At 38.0% G+C, this 14,236-nt stretch overlaps 3 protein-coding genes across 5 annotated transcripts; 2 read left to right on the top strand and 1 right to left on the bottom strand.

Annotated features, from left to right (window-relative positions):
* Positions 1-290: 290 nt before the first annotated feature.
* LOC111801071 (histidinol-phosphate aminotransferase, chloroplastic) lies at positions 291-4,997 on the top strand. Of its 2 annotated transcripts, none has more exons than XR_002816075.2 (10): positions 291-508; positions 884-1,129; positions 1,823-1,906; positions 2,325-2,479; positions 2,573-2,670; positions 2,853-2,961; positions 3,367-3,524; positions 3,714-3,856; positions 4,050-4,176; positions 4,376-4,516. XR_002816075.2 is itself a non-coding variant. In XM_023685040.2 (10 exons), the coding sequence occupies exons 2-10, from the start codon at positions 890-892 to the stop codon at positions 4,791-4,793; spliced, it is 1,260 nt and encodes a 419-aa protein (XP_023540808.2). In that variant the 5' UTR covers positions 297-508; positions 884-889; the 3' UTR covers positions 4,794-4,997. The 2 variants fall into 2 exon arrangements, 1 of the variants encoding a protein (XP_023540808.2); XM_023685040.2 differs by lacking the exon at positions 4,050-4,176 and adding an exon at positions 4,662-4,997 and having other exon boundaries at positions 297-508.
* A 388-nt stretch (positions 4,998-5,385) lies between these two features.
* LOC111799669 (uncharacterized) lies at positions 5,386-6,726 on the top strand. The gene is made up of 3 exons (XM_023683104.2): positions 5,386-5,546; positions 5,717-5,873; positions 6,448-6,726. Exons 1-3 carry the CDS (start codon positions 5,544-5,546, stop codon positions 6,492-6,494), a joined length of 207 nt encoding a protein of 68 aa, XP_023538872.1. The 5' UTR covers positions 5,386-5,543; the 3' UTR covers positions 6,495-6,726.
* A 2,311-nt stretch (positions 6,727-9,037) lies between these two features.
* On the bottom strand, positions 9,038-12,511 carry LOC111800309 (protein IQ-DOMAIN 13). 2 transcript variants are annotated; one of them, XM_023683937.2, is made up of 6 exons: positions 12,096-12,511; positions 11,417-11,501; positions 10,641-11,237; positions 10,311-10,529; positions 10,018-10,155; positions 9,038-9,923 (listed from the first exon to the last, which is right to left on the bottom strand). In XM_023683937.2, exons 2-6 carry the CDS (start codon positions 11,477-11,479, stop codon positions 9,228-9,230), a joined length of 1,713 nt encoding a protein of 570 aa, XP_023539705.2. In that variant the 5' UTR covers positions 11,480-11,501; positions 12,096-12,511; the 3' UTR covers positions 9,038-9,227. The 2 variants fall into 2 exon arrangements, with proteins under 2 accessions (XP_023539705.2, XP_023539706.2); XM_023683938.2 differs by lacking the exon at positions 12,096-12,511 and adding an exon at positions 11,942-12,063.
* Positions 12,512-14,236: the final 1,725 nt, after the last annotated feature.

Below are 14,236 nucleotides of genomic sequence, written 5' to 3'. Positions count from 1 at the left end.
TATAATTTAATAAAAAAAAATTATAAATAGAATTTAGCCTTTATACAGGCTAGGATGATAAAATTTAATCTTTTTCATATTAATTTTAAAAATAAAAATAATAAATGAAAAAAAAATACAATTGTGATAAATAAAAAATAAAAAAAAGGGAAGTTTTTAACGAAAGTAATTTATTAAAAAAGATAAAATTAAAACATATTTATTGAAAATTAATATACATCAGCCTTTTTTTTTTAATAATAAAAATAAAAATGAATAAAAGAAAGTGGAAATCCCTAGCTCTTTTATCGGTGCTCCACGTCATTTATTTTTCATTTTCTTCTTCGCGCCGTCTCCTCTGTTTCAGCAGTTCAGCCTCAGCGTCGCCGCCGCCTCTTTTTCCCCTTTTGCCGCCTCCGTCGTCTTTCTTCCGCTCGTGCGCCGCCAGTGTACTATCTCCTCCGTTCGTGCTGCTGCAGCCTCCCTCTTAGTGGTTTTACACTGATTTTTTACTCCCTTATTGCTACTGGTATTCTTCTAATCTCCATCCATTTCTCTCTTCTCACCTGAAAAACGCATTAATCTTGTTAATTAATTATATATTATATATAATTTCCCCCCTGATTCCCCCTTTCTTTTTCTATCTATTTTATTATATATTACTTTCAGAGTTCTGCGCTGATCAAATTTATTTATTTGTTCCTATTTTTCTTTCCAACTTCGATGTTATCGCGTGATTTTGTTTTGTTTCATCCTCATTTCATTTCCATTTTGATCATTGTGTTTCTTACTCTCCTATTATGATAATCGCTCTTTAACACTCACTCATCCTATCGCTTACTATCCATAATGCCGCAATTTTGAATGATCCGAATTTCATTTTTATTTTGCCATTTTTGTGCAGAAATTGATGGGTGTGATCGATATTTCAAACCCTTATCGTCTGACTAAAGTGAAGGCTAGCCTTCCAGGACCTGAGGCATTGCGTCTCAATTGCTCAGTTGCTAGTAGAAGGAAGGGGATTGTTTCCATGACATCTCAAATTCCAGTTGAACAGGTCCATAAGAGTCAGCAAAGGTTGACTGGTGACTCTTTCATTCGACCCCATTTGAGAAAGTTGTCTCCTTATCAGCCCATTCTCCCTTTTGAGGTGCAACATGTTGATCTCTGCCCTGTTATTACCCATTTCTAGCTAGCTAGTTTGTTTGCGTTATTATCTTGGTGCTAACCACCCGAAGTTGACCAAGTGACAATTGGGCGTTCCAATGCAAGCATAGCTTAATGGATAAGACATCTATTCCCATCACAAAATCTCGATAGGTCGATCCCCACCCTACAATTGTTAGACTAAATAAAACATGCCCTGGGGATGTGGCGAAGAGTAGAGGTAACCTCATGCTTAGGTTAGAATTCTTTTAGTTTCTTGACAACCAAATGATGTAGAGGTAATTCTTGCCGTACGATTAGTGGAAAGATTAGTGGGATGCATGTAATTTAGACACTTATGGGCATAAAAAAAAATGTTGGTGCTTCTCCTCCTTTGCCTTGTGGTTGCAGAGCACTAGTCAAGGGCTGATGTATAAATTAATAAGATTTAGATGTCTCAGTCGAGGTTCTTTATTTCTCTTCATGATTTCCATAATCGCATTGTCAATTAATCCGTTGGTAAAATTTAATGACATAGTGGAAGTATAGTTGCCAGCTTTGGACTTGATTGTGCTGATAATGACTTGAATTTCTCTTGACTTGAGGGTTTACTCCCACAAAACTGTGATGATTTATACTAAAACTAGTACAGATGTTATAAGCTTTCAAGATGGATCTAAAATTTCATTGGCTGTAGGTATTGTCAACGCGTCTTGGAAGGAAGCCTGAGGATATTATAAAATTAGATGCAAATGAAAATCCTTATGGTCCTCCCCCTGAGGTGAGTACTGTTGCTTGCCTACATGATGATACCCTTTACAGAGAATCTTGGTTTACTGAAGAATTGTCAAATCTGTTTCATAAAAGTATCACCAAGTCAGTTGCTCGATTCATGGGATCAACTGAGCCTTTCGTGGGAACTCTTGTGATAAGAAACTTGAATGTGTTGAAGTTTGAATAATTCAATGCTCTTATGCTTCTTTTTAAAGGAATTTGGTTATTTATTTATTTATTACTTTTTTGTGGGATATTGAACTTGCATGCTTTCATTTATTCTCCATGAAAGTTTGATATTAAAACAAAAAATAAAATAAAATAAAATTTTATCACAGGGAAGTTATCTTTCTTCATTGCACCTGCCAACTATTTTTTACTATTAGTTTTACATCATGCAAACAATAATATTGGGTTGTTAGTAGGTTCTTGAGGCATTGGGAACATTGAAATTCCCATACGTCTATCCTGATCCTGAAAGTCGTCAATTGCGGGCTGCACTTGCCATAGATTCTGGTCTTGAATCTGACTATATTCTCGTGGGATGTGGTGCAGATGAGCTCATTGATCTGATTATGCGGTTAAAACTGAATCATCTATGTCTTGTTTATGAGTTAAATTTGAATATTTTCTTCTTCTAACCTTTTCTTCGTCTCCTGAAATATTGTTGTAGATGTGTGTTGGACCCTGGTGACAAAATTGTAGACTGCCCTCCTACCTTCACGATGTATGAATTTGATGCTGCTGTTAATGGTGCTCTTGTCCTTAAAGGTAGCTATCTAATTATTTATCACTTTTCTATTTTAATTTCTTCCTTTTAAGGAGTAATCTTTTAAGCTATCAAAGTCACCATATTTATCTCTTAATGGTCTGGCATTTGAATCTACTTATCTGCATATGTTGCTTTCCTCACATACAGTTTTGCAATATATGTTACCTATGGTACTCTGTAGTTCCAAGGAACCCAGATTTTTCCTTGAATGTGGATCTCATCAAAGATACTGTTGATAAGGAAAAACCGAAGTGCATATTCCTCACGTCTCCTAATAACCCAGATGGGAGGTAACTCTTTGTCTGTATCCTTATCCGTGTTCTTGCGCACTCTTTGACCTATCTCGCTTTTTACACAATTAAGCATGTGCTACATGATTCGGCAAATCATACCTGCTCAAGAACGATATGACAATCATCTGTACTCTTTTCATGCTTATGCTCTAGATTACAAAGCTATCCTTGCTGATAATTTATTTCAGATCTAGGAGCTATTTTCTGCTCCACAATGTTCTTACTGGACACGAGATTCTCTATCCTCTAGAATAAACTTTGCAAATTACGAATGGAGTGAAATTTTCTATACGTGATGTGAAAGATAGACCATTTTGATTGATTTTTAAACGTGTTAAACTTTCAATTGAGTCATATTTCTTCCATTTTCTTAATTTATGACTTACTTTTACTTGTTTACAGTGTAATTAGTGATGAAGTTCTCTTGAAAATTCTTGAGCTCCCCATACTGGTTGTCCTAGATGAAGCATATATAGAGTTTTCTTCAATTGAATCAAAGATGCAGTGGGTGAAGAAATATGATAATTTGATTGTCCTTCGAACTTTTAGCAAAAGAGCAGGTGTATAATCTTCCTCAGTTTTTTCAACCATTATATTAAGGACATTTTACTTGTTTAACTGTACACTACCAGTTTGTTGATGATCCTTGTGTTATCCAATTCTATTCTTGGCAACCTGGTCACTAGCTAGCTAGTATGTTTGCTATAATTTATGTGAGATCTTCAAGATCTTTGCTTGTAAAACTGCAGGCTTAGCTGGACTTCGTGTGGGTTATGGAGCATTTCCTTTGAGTATCATTGAATATCTTTGGCGAGCGAAGCAACCATATAATGTGTCTGTTGCTGCTGAAATTGCTGCATGTGCAGCATTGCTGAACCCTTCCTACTTAGAGGTTAACTTTCTCGATTAACACTTGTTGGATGTATTCCTTTAGCTTCAATGTTTACTTGATAACCTCTATGGGTTGACTTAGTGGTATTCGGGAAGTAAGATACTTGTGGAAATGGGTTCAAGTCCTATGGTGGCCATCTATCTATGATGAAAATAGAGTTTTTCGACAACTAAATGTTAAAGGTCATGTCTAGCCTAGCCCACGGGAAAGCCTCTTCTACATCAAGTGCATTGAATGCCCCACAATCTAAATCAAAGAGGATGGGTCAAGGAGAAGTTCGGGATGAAACCAGAGTGGATGGCAAAGCGGTGCCTTTGGGGGTATGGCGTCTTGTGTTGTGCCGTCATTTTGGATTCTCGGCCTATTTCGGCACTAGTTAATTGGGGTGAATCACCCAGATCTTGAATCAACTAGAAGATCATCAAATAAAAGAATCGTGAAGAAATACTTGGTAGAAAGGAAAAATTATATTGGTGCTCGATCCATTTGTAATATGAGCTTTCTATCTATCTCTTGCAGAAGGTGAAAAATGCTTTGGTACATGAACGCGAGAGGCTCTTCAACCTTCTAAAGGATGTGCCATTCTTGAATCCATATCCTAGTCACTCCAATTTCATCCTTTGCGAGGTTACATCAGGAATGGATGCGAAGAAACTGAAGGTAAAACGACTGTCTTCATTTGTTATATCGTTTTATCGCTGCTGCGCTCGAAGAATCTGTGTTGTTGTTTTGAATGTCATCGAATTCAACATTCACCTGTTTTTTCTTGTGCCATTCTGAAAATGACTGCTAAATTTCAATGCAGGAGGACCTGGCCAAAATGGGAGTGATGATTCGTCACTACGACAAGAAAGAATTGAAAGGGTATGTTCGTGTGACTGCCGGGAAGCCCGAACACACAGACGCTTTGATGGACTGCATTCGACGCCTATCATAGAGTTCAAAGGATTCGAGATTAATGTCAGTTTGGTTAAAATTATTTGGAAGGATTTGAGGTCTGTAAAACATAACACAGTCTTCCAGGTTTTGCTTTGATTTGAGGCTAAGTTGGTCGTTTGAGACTCAAGTCAATTGCTCATTCTGGCGAGATTATGGTTAGTACTTTATAAATTAATTAAATATAAAATTAATACTTTAATAATTATCATTTACGATAATTTTTGCAATTTATTTTATAATTTTGATTAAAATATTATTACTAAGAATATTAAGTCTATTTTTGGTTGGTAAGTTTTTAATTTTTAATTTTATGTTTAACCGGACATTATTTAATTTTTTAATAATAATAAAATTAGTAATATGATATAATAAAATTTTATTAGACGATTAATTGAAATTTATTAATTTAAAATGTGAGAAAAATTGAGAATTTAAAACAATTGAAATACAAATATTGAATAATAGCGGCCCGGCGGCGGGTTGCCATAACTCTGGTTCCCATGGTTTGACGCGGACACAAGAACTAGTCAACGTGGCGTATAAGCAACCAATAATTGTTTGCCACGTATGCTAGTATACGTGTTATCACTACTCGTTGAATTTCAAAATTGCGAGCTGAAAACAGCCAGGAAACAGATGAAATCCTGATTTGTTCATAGATAAATGTGAGGAATTCGCCGCGTTTTCTAGACTCGCCTCCATTTTTCTTCTCCATTTCGTTTCCTCCTCTCAGATCTCCCTCTCTCAAATGGTAATTTACCTTTCTTCTTCTAATCCATTCTTCTTCCTTACCTTCGATTCTTTTCTCCTCTAGGGTTTTGTGTTGCAGATTTGATCTGTGGTTTGATGTTTAGATTTTGTTTCCGGATTTGATGTGATTTTCGTTTTCGATTTATGATTTTGATTTTTTGGGAATTTCAGACGACATCACGGCGTTTTGCGGATAGGAAGGTTGAGAGGTTCGAGAAGAACATTTTGAAGAGAGGGGCCGTGCCCGAGACTGCTACGAAGAAGGGAAAGGACTACCCCGTTGGCCCTCTTCTTCTTGGATTCTTCGTTTTTGTCGTCATTGGATCATGTGAGTTTTTCCTTGCTCGCTCTTCGAGATAATGATTGTTGAATTCCTCTTTCCTCTCTTTTATCTGCTTGTGCTTATATTTTGGCATATTCTGGTTTTCTTATCATGCCATTCGAGTTTCTGCGTGGTTGTTTCTAAAAATATGTTTAAGAATCAAATTTACTTTAATCTAACCGAGAATAACATGATATCTAAGTCCGCTCTTCAAATTCTTATGAAGACCCAAATTGAAAGATCATGAATATACGCTGTAACGTTTGTTCGTAATTGTGGGTCGAAGGAATCATGGTAGCTAGCAATCCATCCATTTTTGCTCGGATTTTCATGATGTCTTTTTGAAGGGGGCGTAGAATAAGGCCAAAATTGCCAAGGATTCAGTTTTATTGACATTTTACTGGTTCAACAGAGGGCAATTGAACAATTTCCATGAATGGTTTAACATATTGAAAATTTGAATGATTGTCGATGATGGCTGATGAGGTTTCCTCCCAGCAGAAGCTAGTGCGTCTTCACTTTTATCAATGAATTGTATACTTCGCTAATGATCTTTTGTTCCGCTGCTTGAAATGGGCAGCTCTGTTTCAGATAATCAGGACGGCAACCGGTGGAGGAATGGCTTGACCCATCTTCAGTTCTGAGGGGTAGCAGAAGGCAGGAAATGAGGTTAAAATTTCTTGTGTGATTTGTTATACCTCTCTGTTTTGTCTGTGCTACCCCATTAGGAGGAGAAGCTTGTTGGTATAGAGAAAGTAAAAGCCATTTATGGTCATCCTGTGAAGTACTTATTATAAAAGTAATTTAAATAACAGTGCACACAACTAAGTGCTATTCTATCCTAATTGTTTATTGTTCATTTCATGATCTCATTTAACTCTTAAGATGCACTTCTTTTTGAATGCGAGTTTGGAACAACTTTTTGAACACCCGAGAAGCTCTCACTCTCAATGTAGTTTTCATAGTCTCAACTGACGCACCACAAAATGAAAAATTAGGTCTTTTTGAAGTAATTTTTGACCCACAAGAGATAGGCAGACGCCCTTAAGACATGCCTGCATCTTTGAACTAAGCGAGCCATAGAGTAGAATGTTATGATTCATTGTGTTGGTCATCCAGCCCTTTGGCGCCGAGCTCTCACCACAGCATTTTTGTGAGATTTACTTGATGGTCTTCAAGTGGTGATTAGTTTCACCAACTCAACAACTAAGAATCTTCTCTTTGGATCTTTTATTGATGATAAGTAAATTTGGTGTTAAGATATCCAGCTATTTGATGATCTTTCAATTATAGAGTGTTCGGGCGAGTTTACGTTTGTCATTAGTAATTGATCACCATAATGGAACTCATTCTTTCAAAACTCTTTATTACTTACATAACCTTTGGCTAATTCTTCTAGTTTTCATGGTTTCACTACACTCATATGAACCCATTTTCATCGTCCAATCATAAATGGACTTGGACTAAGAGTGACAATGCATATAGGAGGAGACTTATAATATTACTAGAGAAACAACCTAATAGGATTTAGTTTAAAAATGAGCAAGAAATATTTCCGAATCTGCTAATAACATTCCTTTAGAAATTAAAAAAAAAAGGCTTTCAGTAGTACCTTTTGAAAAAGGATAGCATCAAAAACATACGTCCATGTGAGATCCTTATAAGAGTGTGGAAACCTCTCCTTAGTAGACGCGTTTAAATTTGCAAGATTGACGGCGATACATAACGAGCTAAAGTAGACCATATTTATTAGCGGTGGGATAAGGGTGTTACTAAAAGTACATCCACAATAATGCACGAACCCTGTAAAATTTATACTTGAAAGCAAATGCTGAACAAGGTGCAGCTAGCAGAGGGATTGAAATGTGCAAAATACCTGTGGGAATTTGGTAAGAAAAAAAGATAGGCAGCTAGGCAGAGGGGTTGAGAAGAAGCTTGGAATAATGGTGGAACATGAGAGATAAGAGGGTGTGATATTAGCCAAGGAGACTGCCTGCACAAACCACACCACACACCACACACCACACACCACCACTGTGTGTGTTATTTTGTTGAGTGTTGTATGCAGGCAAGTCATCCTTGGCTACAACACCGCCCTCTTCATTCCCATGCTCCACCACCCTTCCTTCATCGCCCATTCTTGATCTTATTACAAGCTCGCATTGATATCATTGAGTTGATATAGAAGAATACTAATTTATAGGGAAAAGCCAAGTGGGGAATGCCGAATGGTGTTGGCATGGAGGAGGGATTGGGGTCTGTGGCTTTGTGTTTTGGAATATATTCTGAGAATGGCGTCCAACACTCACCGCCCATGCAGCTGAGAGAGAGATAGAATAAGAACAGATACTCATTTCCAAAATGCCCATTCCCTCACTCTCTTTCTTCCTTCTCCTAACCAAACAAATACCCACATTCCCATTACTTTCCCCCTTTCCAATTAACTACTTATCTCTTTTCTGGACCGACTCTGATTGCACAACCCTTCTCTATACCTCTTTTGTGAGAGGAGCTTTTGAAGTAAAAGTATGCTCTAATATCTTCCAGACTCGAGGCTTCACCGACTTATATGCATCGGGAGGTATTTGATAGACACCACATCGATATCCAACATCTTTGTATTTGAAGGTAAAGCTACTAATGGCACTGAAAAGAACGGTACTTTTTATGAAAGAACTGTACCAGATTCTACTAGGGTCGTGTCCTAATTGTTGTATCGCCACTCCTTGCATGTATATGATGTGATTCTACTAAAGTCAAGCCCTAACGGTGTATATATATGATATAGATCTACTAGTATTGTCCCTAACAACTACAAGGTCACTCCTTGCATGTATATGATTTGATTCAACAATAGAGTCATATCCTAACAATATGAATTTGCATGCAAATGATATGAGATTCTACTAGAGACGTGTCCTCATGAAATGAACTCAGGTGTGAGGGGGATTTTTTGCAGGTATATTACTAGGGTCGTGTCTTCATGATTTGAGCTTCCAAGATAAAGCCACTCTCTATAGATATATAAGATGATCTACCGGGATAGTATCCTGAATCCCAAATGATGTAAATTATACAAGATGGGGTCGCTGATAGGAGGACCCATCTCTTCTATACATGTGAATGATTGAGATAAGCACGTATGAGTTAGATTACGAACACCCAATGAACGAGAGAAGTTCAAATGAACCAAAATTACACTCATAATATGCCCAAAGCCAAAGGCATTACCAATCCCAATTCCAAACCTTGAGTTTCTTATTACAAATCAGTATTTCTGCAACACAAAACCATATAACAATAAATACACTCAATCATCATTAGAAACACAGGAACAAGAACAAAGAAGGGTTAATCAAATCACACAAATCTGTTAAATGGTTTCCTTCTATTTCCAGTTGGTGTCGAGGCGATGCTGAAGCCGACTGATCGTAAAGATTGGTTGTCGTCTAAAGCTGCCTGCTCCGTCCTCGGTGACATCAAACCTCTGTTCCTAAACGATCCAACACCTTGAGTCGGCGGAAACGACTGCCTCCTGCTTGATGCTTCGCTCCTTGGTGTGCCTGGAAACCTCTCCCTTGGGTTGCTATGCGCTCGTACTTTCGCTTTGGCTGAAATCGTCGGAGTCATGTAATGTGGTGCCATATATGGAGGGCAGCTTACAAGGCTGTCATCATCCTTTAACCTCATTTCAAAAGGAGTTAATACTCGTCTGCCTCGTGATCTCGAATCACTGGAGACGTTTGACCTAGCTGTTGGAGGGGTTCTTGACCAATGCGGAGACCAAGCAGGCCTTGAATTCGAGAATGGTGTTGCTTTTGTAGACTTTGGTGTGGGCGTATCCCTACCATCTAAGCCGAAACTCGGTCGTCTGTTGTTGCTTGATGGAGTTCGCGGGCTCGACTTCTGCTCCAGCTGTGGAGTTACAGGTCTCGGTAGAGGATGTTTCGGAGGAGCTTCGGTAGGTAACCGGCCTTCTAACCATTTCAACCACCTAGGAACTCCCATGGAGCAAGTACCTATTTGAGCATCTTGCCCAAACCTTGGAGTAGTTCTCTGCAATTTTCGAGTGAGCAAGAATAAGCATATATATTCCAAACTACATATTACCAACCGATGTAGATTATAATCGAAACTCGACAGGGGATACCTGGTGGGATTGGGAGTATGCATATGCCCTCGCTCGTTCTCGTTTAATGGCGGCTTCGACCTTCCTCTGCAATCGGGCATCCTTTTCCTCCTTTGTTAGTGAGCTTTCATCCCAATTTTCATGGTTACCTCCCTCAGACTATGCAGATGTTCACGAGCATGAGTATTACAGACCAAAGATTGAGATAAACAATGTATGATAACTCTTTCCGAGCTCAGAACCATTAAAACGATAACTCTTTCCGACATAATAATACACGAGAAACAACAATTGAAAGAAACGAGAAAACGTACTGCATCGAAGGTACTGTGAGCTTCTTTATCGTTGTGATGATCCTGGAGTTGCCTCTGGTTTTCTATCATTTCGATCCGTCGTGATTGTATCTGAGACTGCACCCGAACCAACAGCTGCATCTGTTTCTTTGCATTCAAAGTCTGTCGCCTCACGTTATTCCCTTGTACAATGCCTTGAAGCCGCACCAGACACTTCAATGCTCTAAAGCTTTTCCTTGCCTGCAACATTATAGCAGTTCATTTGCAAATTTCGGAGTTGAAATTATCGGTCTTGCCGATTTTCAATCAATACAGATCGAGGTAAACAATTACGAAGAAAACTACGCTTACCACATAGCCTCTGTAGGTTGCTTGGATCTTAATGGCCGAAGATAGATGGTTCGCTGTTGGTTCTGGAACGTAGCTGACTTCCTCGCGATGATGATTGACGACTGCTGGAATGTTGCTGACTTCCTTGTGATGATGATTGACGACTGCTGGACTGACTTCCTCGCGATGATGATTGACGACTGCTGGAATGTTGCTGACTTCCTCGTGATGATTGACAACTGATGGAATGTCTCTGGCTTCCTCGTGATCATTGATGACTATTGGAACGTCGCAGACTTCCTCGTGATGATTGGCAATTATTGATGAGCAAGCTCGGGGCGGAGAAGCAACTCGAGGAGGAGAAATCTTGGGAGATGGTTCGTTAGGAGGAGGAGCTCTAGGAGGGGAAGGGGCCGGTGGGGAAGCTGGTCGAGGAGGTACATGGGATGGTGTGGATGGTAGTTCAGGAGTGGGAGGCTGAAAAGCTACTATTCGTTGCTCCCTCTCGAAATCACTAAAGATTTTCTCGACACTGCTCGGCTTTCTAAAGATCGGAATGAAGGAAGAAGTAGACTCTCCTTTCCCATTTCCCTTCCTTTCATTTCTCCTATCATCCTTCTATATCATGAAACCACAATGTTCACAACAAAAAAAGATCAGATTCTCCTTCTATTCTCATACATTCAAGATCAAAAACAACAACATCGACATAAACGATCGAAACAAACCGAGTTACATAAACGAACATAACATCGTTCATTTCATCGATAGTCAAAATAAGTTCAGAACCAACTTGCCTCTCCTGAATGACAAGTGAAAAACCTCTTTAGAACAGAAAACCAGCTGCCCTTCTTTCCCATCTAACTTGCATCAAGAGTTTCCCTGAAAGACAATGAAAATGGAAGATTCAGCTCTTAAGTGCAGCCATTTTCACTTGAATTTCTTATACGTAATCGACGTCGCGATCATCGAACAATGAACACAAGTACAAGAATAGGATCCAAAGTTGCTACCAGAGAACCTAGTTCATAAGAATTATGAGTATCAAGTTCTAGAACCAACCCAGAAAGTACAGACCAAATTCCTACCAACCCTCAAAATGGTTCAATCCATTCCCTAGCCTCCCAGGCCAGGGGGCCATAGGAACCCAAAATTCCTACCAAAAACAGCTAATATTGCAGAGGGATTCAAAGCATAGCTAAATAAAACAAGACAATTTGAACCAAACCCCAATTTGCAAGAGAAAGAGGAGAAGAAAGGGATTAATCTGAAGAATTTAAGGATGAACAGCAGAAGAACACAGAAGCAAGGCAGTAAAAGACCTAAAAGGGAAAGTTTAGCAGCAGAAATGACCCAGTAGCCGAAAGTCCTCTGCAAATTTGTGCTCAAAAAGAAGAAAACCCACCACAGTTGATCGAAGAAGAACACAACCCACAAAAAACCCTTTAAAGTTAAACCCAAAAAACAAAACAGTACCCAAAATCAGCCGTGTGAAAGACCTTCAAAAGCCGCCCTTCCAGAAAGCTGAAACAAACAAGCAAAAGGAAAAGGAAGAAGAAAAATCAGAGATATGGGTCTTCTCTCCCCCGCTAGTTCCCAGCTTCTTCCTCAGCTACATGCTGAATTCTTCCAAGAAAAATCTCTCTCTCTCTCTCTCTCTCTCTCTCTAAAGCTCTGTTTTTCTCTCTCTTTTTTTTGGGGGGAGAGGACTGAAAATGGGGTATTTGCTCGTTGGAATGCTACTTTTAGTGTCTGCCCACCTTTCAACTTTTGCAATATTTATATGTTTTCTTTGGATTGGAAGAAGAAGAAGAAGAAGAAGAAGAAGAAGAAGAAGAGGGAGAGAAATGGGGAAATGGAAAAGGGCCAAAAGGCCATGCCTTTTATTTCTTTATTGTTGAACCAACTTGGCGTTTATAGTGGGCGTGGGGGAGAGAAGGGAAGACCCGGGCTATCAAACAACACTCCAAACATGTTCCCGTGTGCTCAACGGTCCGACTCCTAATATTGATCGAAGAGAAGAACAAAACATTTTTAATAAAAGTGTAGAAAATTTATTAGAATACGTAACAAGTTAGAGCATACAATATTTATTAACAGTAGACTTGAACTGTTACCCCCATTTACTCAAGGAAATTCAGAGTCATACTTATTCGAAAAAAGGAATTGAGTAATTCCTTGGAGTATAATATGAATTGAAATGGAAGTTGGTTTAAATTAGACATCAAAGCTTAGCCATGCATTTGCCTTTTCTCCAAAAGTTTGTCCTTTCTTCATGACCCACAAGTTTTTAGCTTAATACAAAAGGCAAACAAATAATTGGATCATGAGGGTAATTTAGTAAAAAACCATTCAATTTGAAACCCCGAACAGCTATTACTTTGATATTCTATTCATATTTCTATTGGCGTTTTTTCTAAAATTGAGACTTCGATATTTTCACCCACATCATACTTTTAAATAATTAATGTTTTGTTTAAAAAAAATTAATAAGATTAAAATTTATTTTCAGTTATATCTAAATTTGCAATAATAACAAGTTTATTAAGACAATAAAATAAATATTCGTTTGACCTAGTCTTAAATTTTGGTTTGACCATGATATTATTTCAATTGACTCTCAACGTTAGAGAAATTAATTTCTCTTATGAATATGAAATTTCACATTTACCCTTCACTAATAGGTCAACTAACGGTGGTTAAATGTTGAAATATATGCATAAAACAATAATTTATTGATATGTTGATTTTTTTGTTAACTTGGGCGAGCGTCAATCCTTCATATCGTCGGTATGGAACAAGGAGAAAGGGCTCGACATATAGAGTAACTTGTGAAGCATTACATAGCAGATATTGTCTACTTTAATCCATTACGTATCGTCGTCAGCCTCAAAATCCATCTTTTTTGGAGGCCCAACGTTCTCGCTGGCACACCGATCGGTGGCTAGCTCTGATACTACATGTTATAGCATAAGTCTATTGCTAGCAGATATTGTCCGCTTTTGCCCGTTACATAACATTGTCAGCCTCATGATCTTAAAAGGCGTATATTAAGGAGAGGTTTCCACATTTTTAAAAGAAATGTTCCGTTCTCCTCTCCAACCAATGTGGTATTTCACATAACATGACCACGTTATCTGCTTGTCTTAAAATGCTCCTACGAGTGAAAACTATCTCGCAAATCAAAACGTTTTGTTCTCATTTACATAGAGGTCATTTTATATAGGATTGTTTCAAGCCAAACACGTTGAACTTTGGAATTTCTATGATCAAACATCTGAAAATGAATATACATCTTGTTGGCTTGAAAATGAACATGATCAAACATTTGAATGTGATCATGGTTAATTCATGTATTCTTTCTTTACTCGAGCGTCTTACGTTAAACATAATGTTTACGATCGACACCTACAATTAGGTTCATCAACCGAAAAGAAAAGATAAAAAGGTAAAAAACTTGATATGATTAGGGAAGAAGTAGTTGGATTAAAGCTCTTAATCCTAAATTAAACAAATGATCAAGAGCAACTAAAATTGACATTCGGAGACTTATGGTTGTTAAAATCTCTATGTTAGTTAGGTCACCAATTCATATCAACAAAATTAAATTTTAATTT

The sequence above is a fragment of the Cucurbita pepo genome, chromosome 8, assembly GCF_057944985.1.
Source record: "Cucurbita pepo subsp. pepo isolate OVF chromosome 8, ASM5794498v1, whole genome shotgun sequence".
NCBI lineage: Eukaryota > Viridiplantae > Streptophyta > Magnoliopsida > Cucurbitales > Cucurbitaceae > Cucurbita > Cucurbita pepo.
Note: the sequence above shows the minus strand (reverse complement) of the source record. Positions and strands in the feature narration are given on the sequence as shown.

Coding starts and splice junctions, on each gene's coding strand:
- LOC111801071 (XM_023685040.2), top strand. CDS start 890: ATGGGTGTGATCGATATTTCAAACCCTTATCGTCTGACTAAAGTGAAG. Junction 2,671..2,852: donor TGGTGCTCTTGTCCTTAAAG/GTAGCTATCTAA, acceptor GGTACTCTGTAG/TTCCAAGGAACCCAGATTTT. Junction 2,962..3,366: donor CCTAATAACCCAGATGGGAG/GTAACTCTTTGT, acceptor ACTTGTTTACAG/TGTAATTAGTGATGAAGTTC.
- LOC111800309 (XM_023683937.2), bottom strand. CDS start 11,479: ATGGGAAAGAAGGGCAGCTGGTTTTCTGTTCTAAAGAGGTTTTTCACT. Junction 11,238..11,416: donor TCACTTGTCATTCAGGAGAG/GCAAGTTGGTTC, acceptor TTCATGATATAG/AAGGATGATAGGAGAAATGA. Junction 10,530..10,640: donor CAACCTACAGAGGCTATGTG/GTAAGCGTAGTT, acceptor ATAATGTTGCAG/GCAAGGAAAAGCTTTAGAGC.
- LOC111799669 (XM_023683104.2), top strand. Junction 5,874..6,447: donor TTTTGTCGTCATTGGATCAT/GTGAGTTTTTCC, acceptor TGAAATGGGCAG/CTCTGTTTCAGATAATCAGG.